This window comes from Eschrichtius robustus, chromosome 1 (assembly GCF_028021215.1).
Source record: "Eschrichtius robustus isolate mEscRob2 chromosome 1, mEscRob2.pri, whole genome shotgun sequence".
Classification (NCBI taxonomy): domain Eukaryota; kingdom Metazoa; phylum Chordata; class Mammalia; order Artiodactyla; family Eschrichtiidae; genus Eschrichtius; species Eschrichtius robustus.
In genome coordinates this window covers 11,428,062-11,436,585 of record NC_090824.1, presented here as the reverse complement: position 1 = coordinate 11,436,585, position 8,524 = coordinate 11,428,062, and the positions used below count along the sequence as shown (strand labels likewise).

The 8,524-nt window shown below is 44.4% G+C and overlaps 1 protein-coding gene across 1 annotated transcript; it reads left to right on the top strand.

The window, feature by feature from the left end:
- The first annotated feature begins 4,090 nt into the window (after positions 1–4,090).
- On the top strand, positions 4,091–5,725 carry LYSET (lysosomal enzyme trafficking factor). The gene is made up of 2 exons (XM_068554086.1): positions 4,091–4,577; positions 5,029–5,725. Exons 1-2 carry the CDS (start codon positions 4,480–4,482, stop codon positions 5,438–5,440), a joined length of 510 nt encoding a protein of 169 aa, XP_068410187.1. The 5' UTR covers positions 4,091–4,479; the 3' UTR covers positions 5,441–5,725.
- The last annotated feature ends 2,799 nt before the right edge of the window (positions 5,726–8,524 follow it).

The window sequence follows — 8,524 nt, the reverse complement described above, 5'->3', positions numbered from 1 at the left end:
CTGGCCCCCCCCCCATCTCAGTGCCTCACACACAGGAGAGGTGCAACATTTTTTTTCTAATTAATTAATTAATTTTTTTTGGCTGCGTTGGGTTTTCGTTGCTGCGCACAGGCTTTCTCTAGTTGCGGTGAGCGGGGGTTACTCTTTGTTGCAGTGTGCGGGCTTCTCATTGCGGTGGCTTCTCTTGTTGTGGAGCACGGGCTCTCAGGCTCTAGGCGCGCGGGCTTCAGTAGTTGTGGGTCCCGGGCTCTAGAGCGCAAGCTCAGTAGTTGTGGTTCGCACGGGCTTAGTTGCTCCGAGGCATGTGGGATCTTCCCAGACCAGGGCTCAAACCCGTGTCCCCTGCACTGGCAGGCGGATTCTTAACCACTGTGCCACCAGGGAAGCCTCGAGGTGCAACATTTATTAACACCCATGTGTGCACACATTCACAGTGTCTGTTTATCAGCAAAATGCAGCTAAAAACACTTCTTACTACTAAGGTGGCAAATAAATGACTATACGCATATAAACAAGATCGGAATTACACCTTTGGATTTATCCATATGTCATCTAGTATTCAGCTTCTCTTTCCTCACCTTTATCGAAGTGTAACTGACAAGTTAAAATTATATACATTTAAGGGGTACAACATGATGGTTTGATGTGTATTTAACCTTCCATAGTGTGAGAACTTATGGGAACTTATAAATAACGAAACCATGACATTTAGTCTTAACAGAAACATTATACTATGCCTTCAAATCTAAACCAAAAACGTATATCCCAGAATTGGTTCTTTGGGGGTATTTTTTATTAAAGATAAAGACTTTCAGTCTGATCTTTCAGCAATTTTCATTTTTTCTTCATGCTTTCACTCTTTTTTTTAGAGACCAAATCACTAACCCATGTCCACTCTCCCTGCTGCCTGTGGGTCTTACAGGTTCTCATACTCCCCACTTCTTAGTGTCCAGTTTGCAGTAGTGATTAAGATGTAGTCCACACTAACGCATACTAACAGTTCATTTATTAAATGTTGTTAACAATCTGCCCTGCTTCCCTTGTGAGGCTGGGTCCAGACACCCTTAGGATTGCTTCTCTTTCTTAGCAATGGAAAGAACATTGGCCTTGCCGTAAGGCAGATGACAGAATTCTGAAACTAGTTGTTTTCTTATATTGCAGGATTTTTAAGAGGATTAAGTGAGGAAGTACATGGAACATTTAGTCCAGTCTGCCGTGCAGAGGTATGCAATGTTCCTGTCTTTCTTTTCACCCTCCAGATTCAACGCCCTGATGCCTTTGAACCTGCTACTTGCACTAATTTATACAGTCTCATTTCACTCTATTGTACTTCAGGAGAAGGTCCTGCCGGCACTCTCACTTAGAAAACTACTCCCTACCCACCTGGGCACCAGGAGGAAAGTGTCCAAGGGACTAAGACTGTGCAAGTTCAGTGGTTTTCAGATTCATGCTTTTGGAACCCTTTGTTCAAGTGAAATCTCCCTTGGAACCTTGATACAAACAAACTAGGTAAAAAGGTCATTTTATTCACATTTCTTTATTTTATAAGTTCACATCTATAATTTTGTAACCTATTAAAATGATATTCAGAACTAGATGCTTTGAGACACACATCAGAAATCTGGGGTTAGAGGTAGCAGCTGCAAACTGACCAGTGCTTTGAGACACACATCAGAAATCTGGGGTTAGAGGTAGCAGCTGCAAACTGACCAACTGCAGCATTTAATTCTGCCTCTTGTTTTGATGGCATAGAATCAATAAAATTCCGATTCCCACAGAAAATAACCTCTTAACCCCTGCTCACGATCTTCATGATTAATGTAGGGCCGTACACACCCCAGAACTATCTATGACACATTATCACATCTGACAGCTACACTTGCACCTATTATCACACAAGCTGACATCTGAACGAGATCGGATCAGCATGTGCACCTGAGCCTTTTGCCTGTCCTCTCAGAGTATCACACGTGCATAGTGATGAGACTTTTTGTACAACTGTGTGTGATAAAAAAAAAATTCACAGGGTGAATTTAAATATATAAATACCAGGGCAGAACTACATCCTTCTAGTCAATGACACATTTAGGAGACATTAAATGGGCACAGAAATGACAAAGGATTATACTGAGAACTGCACAAAAATGAGTTACTTGGCAACACAAGATAGGGATTGGTTAATGTCTGTCACTGAGCATATAGACTGTTCTACCTTATGCTCTGCTCACTGCCAGAGAGCCCTTCCTGATTTCCCAAGATTCAGGTGAAATGCCCCGCTAATCCTGCCTGGAGGAGGGCCTCCTCCTCCTCCTCAGCTGCCTCTTCATCCTTTATTAGTGTCAGTAACTGCAATAAGCCAGGGGCTGAGCCGTCCTCTGACACAGCAAACTTCCTGCGCGGTGTGCTGTGGACCGCTCCAGCAATGCCCTGCTCCAGGCGGGCCTGATTCACAACTTCTTGCTCAACTGCTCCTCTCTCTACCAGTTTCTGTAGTGAAGGCTCCAGCCTTAGTACATAAGCAGACAATTTTTTTTCATCTTTCTGGTAAGTGGTCAGATATTTGACCTGCAACACCCTAGGATTATCGGTAACCCCAAATACCTGCTCCAGAGCATGCAGGCATTCAGGGACTGTAATTAAAGGCTTGTTTATCTTGAGGACACGAATGATATCAGATGCCGGGCCTCTAAGGCTCTCTAGCAATCGCCTTCTTTTTTCGGCATCTGACACTTGCCATGTCTTCATCATTTGAGTGGCATGAAACAGCCAGGATTCAAACTCTTCTTCTTCTGGCTCTGGAGGATCACTGCCTGAGAATACTCTCAGCTTTTTGTATTTCAGGTGTTGCAGGGCAGGCTGAAGAGCCTCATCTAATGCCTGTGCCAACATAGGAGCCCGCACTTCTGGGATCATGTCCTGGTCTAGGTCAAAAAGGTCGTTTCCATACCCAAGAGCTCGATAAACTCACCCAATGTCACGCCCTCTCCCTCTAGGAATTCATGTAACCTGCTTAAAAATTCATTGTCTGGGTCAGGGGTCTTAAAGATCACTCTCCAGGCACCCCCGCTTCCGGGTATCTCTTTAGGGACCAGAGCATGACTCGTCTCCTCAGGAAGTCCTATTAAGGCTGCATTCCTGTTCTCTTCCCTCCGGAACATCCTCCCGAGCAGTCGGTACTCGCTCAAGGGAGCTAAACCAGATCGCAGAGCCTCCTCAATTTCTGCCTTTTACAGGTCTGGGGGATGCCGGCAATCAACAGCGCTTTCCGCGGGTTTACATCCATCCCCTACACCAGTCTTCTAAGAGCCTCAGCGTCATGATGCCCAAAACAACACATTTAAATTCCAATTTGTCCCGGCCACTGATGCCACTGCAATTCACAGTATTCCTCCGCGGTAACCGAGTTAAGTCTCGTCAACTTCTGCAGTTCCGACGGGCAGTGAAGATGAAGTAGTCACGTTAGTTCAAGTTGTAAATGAATAACCCGAGCCCGGAGAAGCCCCGCGCACCCGCGCCGGCGGCCGGCCGCACTGCGGCAAGCAGCCACCTTACCCTCTCCCAGTCTCGGGCGACCCGCAGCAGACAGCGGGGTCCCACTTCCCCGCGCAGTTATCTAGTAGTCATGTCTGGGTCCGTCGCCGGTGGCCGAGGCGCCAGGGCCTGCTTCCGACGCTTCCCGGGGGACCAGGTCCGAGGAGCGGGAGAGCGGCTTCTCCTGCACTCGGATGGACACTCGAGAGGGATACCCGAACTGCGCAGAGGCGCGCCGGGGGATGGCTGACCGCCCGTTGCTGCGGTGCTCTCCGCGGCGAGGAACGACGGGGGCGATCAGAGCCGCGAGCGCAGCGACGGGGAGAGGCTTTGAGGAGCGCTGAAGCGGCCAGGCCCAGACTGCCACCCACCTGAAGGGTAGCGCCACAACCGGCGCCTCCGTAGCCTCCCCCAGAGTCCCAGCTGAGCTGTTTCGGGCGCGTTTGGGGAGGCGGTGCCGCGGCGGAGGCTCCCTGACGTCATGAGTGGGCGGGCCTTTCGGGGGGCGGGGCAAGTGCGCTTCCGGCCCGAGCCGGAAGCCCCGACTGTGGCAGCATCCGGGACGGCGGGCGGGTGGGCCAACCGGCACAGGAGGGGAGATCCGGGAGCTGCCCAGCTCTGCAGGCTCGGACTGTGGCCGCTGCCGGGCCCTGGGCTCCCGGCGCTGCAAGGCGGAGAGGCCCGGGTCTGGCGCCGCCCGCGCAGCCCTGTCGCGGCGGCGGGCGCTGCAGCGCGACAGGGGGCGGGGCCGGCTGCAGGGGAGGCCAGAGTGGCTGGGGAGCCTCCCGGCTGGGCCGAGTGACACAGGCTGGGGCTCCGGCAACGGCGACAGGGGCCGGGCCGCCGCGTGACCGGCTGCAGTCACGCTGTGCTTAATCACAATTAGCTTTTGCTCCTGGCTGGCCGTGCTCACCATTCTCCCAGCCGGTGACCCCGGGGATTTCTTTTATGGTGGCTTTCTCTGAAATGCCAAAGCCACCCGATTATTCAGAGCTGAGTGACTCTTTAACGCTTGCCGTGGGAACAGGAAGATTTTCGGGACCACTGTAAGTGTTTAAGAGTTGCTGTCTTAACTTGGGGGCTCCGACATTGGTTTGACTTGTAGAACCAAGTTTTCATGTCTGAAGCAATACTGTTAATTCAGAAAGTATATGAAGTATAGAAGTGAAATGTTCCCTAGGAAACTAGTTTAATTACAATTTAAGGGAACGTGTGCTGGACCTATTTAAGCCAGATTTAGTGATTTATTTATCTGTGGGATTCAGTAAAAAGCACACTTCATACTGAAACTTTACTTCCGCATAACTATTACATAAAACAACCTGTAAGATGTTTATATTTCTTAATAGATGTAAATTTAACTTAGTTATTTTAAACCTCAAATGTGTTAGGGAGTATTTTAGAGCTCATTGGACAAAAAGTACGTACATTTGGGATAGTTGACATGACAGCATTACTAGAGCCTCACTGTGTTCTTATTGTTGTTTTAACTCAAAGGCACAGAGCATGGAGAATGATGAACTTCCGTCAGCGTATGGGATGGATTGGAGTGGGATTGTATCTGTTAGCAAGTGCAGCAGCATTTTACTATGTTTTTGAAATCAACGAGACTTACAATAGGCTGGCCTTGGAACACATTCAACAGCACCCAGAGGAGCCCCTTGAAGGAACCACATGGACACACTCCTTGAAAGCTCGGTTACTCTCCCTGCCTTTTTGGTTTTGGACAGTTATTTTTCTGATACCTTACTTGCAGATGTTTTTGTTCCTTTATTCTTGTACGAGAGCTGACCCCAAAACGGTGGGCTACTGTATTATTCCCATATGCTTGGCAGTTATATGCAATCGCCACCAGGCATTTGTCAAGGCTTCTAATCAGATCAGCAGACTACAACTGATTGACACATAAAATCAGTCACCATTTTTTCCTTACAAGTACAAAACTGCCAGTACCGTATGAAGCCTGATCACAAGACTGCAGTTTCTTCACAGATCTCAGGAAGCTGTGGTGGGGCAGAGGCTTTTTAAAGAATGGGACTAGGGGACTATCTTTATCTGAATATTGAATTTTTAGGTAAAGCCTGTGATACAGTACTACAAAATCATGTTGATGACTTCAGATTTTGGAAGTAAAATTTTATCTGTTATTTGCATTCTTTAGAAACTTGAATAAGTACCTGGATTCATATTTTTATTCTACTGTGCAACATAGTGATGATTCAGAAATTTTTCCTTTGGGGAAAAAATGAACATTTCCATTGCGTTTAATGTAAAAAGGTCCAAACATGGTCATAAAATTTAAATTTTATACAATTACTTGGCTTGCTTTAAAATTCTTCAGACTAAAACACCAGTTCTTCCTGTTGTAGCTAAGCCAACTATTTATGCTTGTTTGCTATCAGCTTGTGAGAAATTGGTATAAAATTATTGAGGTGATGGCTGTGTTGAGAAGCAAAATGTGTTCTTCGTTTGGTAATGCTACTGGCATTATTAATTAGCTAGAATTATTCATGCAACTTTTTTTTTTTTAAAACTACTTGGGAAGAGACTAAGTGTTTGAAAGTTGAGAAATCTAACAAACACATAGAAGATGGAAACAAGGTGTTCAATGAAAATACTTAAGCCAGTCCCTGTCAGATGTGTGACATCTAAAAGATGCTCTCAAGTCATCGTCCTGATTTTCATTTCTGCCTAAGGTCCAGTCTTCAGACGTTAGATTAATTGCATGAAGATGTGATCCCTGTACTGCCTCCTTTGCATCTGTACTTACTACCTCATGTCTGGTAACAATACAAGTAACTAAAACATGGAAAATTAGATATTAGGATTATTTTTCTTTTTTTCTGGGTGAGATCAAGATATATTTTTATACAGTGATGTCATCGATACCAGGGAAATGTTTACACTGACCGATTTGAATAAGAATCGTAACATTTTTTGGTGCTTACTCCGTTGGGCCCTGTCCTAAGAGCTTTACATGAATTAACTCATTTAGTCCTCCCAACAACCCTATGAGGTAACAGTTATTATTATCCAGATTTTACAGATAAGGACCGTGAGGTGGAGAAGTTAAGTAACTTGCCAAAGGTTACACAGCCAAGAAGCAGAGCCAGAGTTCTAACCTGGCATCTGATGCCTTTATTCCTAATCACTGAGCTGTGACAAATGTTTCAGCACTGGGTACTGTCTGCCTAACCATGCTAAAGATTGGAAAAGAACTGAGAAAGGTTTTTCTCAATTTGTGTGAGCTACTGAAAATCTAAAAGTTTTCAAGCAACCTCAACCTTCACCTTATATCAGGTTTGACCAGAATGGAAGGCTGAGCATTCCATAGCAAGCTTTTACTTGAAAGATAAAGCAGGTACTCTTGTAACTCAAAAGCAGTACCATCAGATTCTTCTCTTCTTCTCCAATTAATCTCATTTCTCTCCTTTACTACTTCCAAAGGTCTAGTTACTGAAATGATATATTTTTTGCTACAATACATTGAATCTTCAAATTAAGCAGCAGTTTGAAATATATGTTTCTGCAAGGGTCAGATAACCAAATCACTTGTATCTTTTGAATACTTACTAAAAGTATGCATGCTGCAGGCAGCTTCCTGAGTGATACACATTCATGCTGCACAAGAGTCCTATGAGGCAGGTATGTATTGGTACTAGTACCATTTTACAGAAGAGGAAAATGAGGAAACCTGAAGCACATACCAATTAATAACTTGCTCATGGTCACACAGCAAGTGGAAGAGCTAGGATTTGAACCCAGGATATCTGGTTTCAGATCTCCAGCTCTATCATTCCACTATACTGCTTATCAAAAAAAAGATTAAGGAAAGTCATTGAGCAGTTTCTTGTTTTGTCTTGAGGCAATGATAGTTTGGAAATGATTTAAGGAAATTATTTCCATTATTTTTTGTTTTATAAATGCTTGATGTAATGCAAGGTTTGTGAGTTTGCTATTTGTCTTGTAAGGTAGTAGTTCCTTTTTATTGAAGTAGACTTTCTTACACTTAAGATTCTAGTATTTTGGGATTTGGTGAGTAAATGCTCAGTCCATCTCTTTCTTTCAAGATATTGCCTTGATAGTAGAAATATTAAAATAATTAGAGTAGGAGTAATGTATTTCCAATGCAATCACAAAGGTTTAGACTGCAGGGTTAATTTGATTATTTGATTATTTAGGAATTAATTATCCAAGTTTTAGATTATTCCTATTTTCTCAATGGCTATTTAATAGTTCAAATCACTCTTTTGGTAAAGAGAGAAAGGTGAAATTAGTCTCTTAGCTCTATTAGATTGAGGTGGAGGTTGAAACCAATGGATAGGAGACCTGTGTATTATAACAGATCATCACTTATTTCATAGTCACATCACAATACAAAAAGCTGTGAATACAGGATTAGATAATGAGATAAATGGCAAATATAGACAGTGCTTCAGGGATTTTAGGGAAGGGACACATCCTAGGATCTAGAGCTTGTCAGTGATATTTGCTTCCAGATTGAGAAAAAGTTACAGCTCCTAGTGGGTTTTTTTGTTTTTTAATATTTATTTATTTATTTTATTTGGCTGCGTCGGGTCTTAGTTGCGGCATGCGGGCTCTTTGTTGTGGCACTGGGCTTCTCTCTAATTGTGGTGTGTGGGCTCTAGAGCGAGCGGGCTTAGTTGCCCTGCGGCATATGGGATCTTAGTTCCCCAACCAGGGATCGAACATGTGCTCCCTGCAGTGGCGGGGCGCGGAGTCCTAACCACTGGACGGCCAGGGAATTCCCAAATTTTCTGGTTTTAAAGAGGCTACCAGTTTCAAAGTAAAAAATGTGATTCCCCGAGTTTAGAATTTGATTCTACTTCAAACAAAGCTTTTATAATTAACAAGCTTTTCTTTGCAGAAGTGGAATCATCAGATAAAGTGCTACGAGAGTAACAGCACCCATAAAGTAATCAAACCTGTTTGATTACAAACCATGTTTGTTCACCATGGGTAGTGTTAAAGT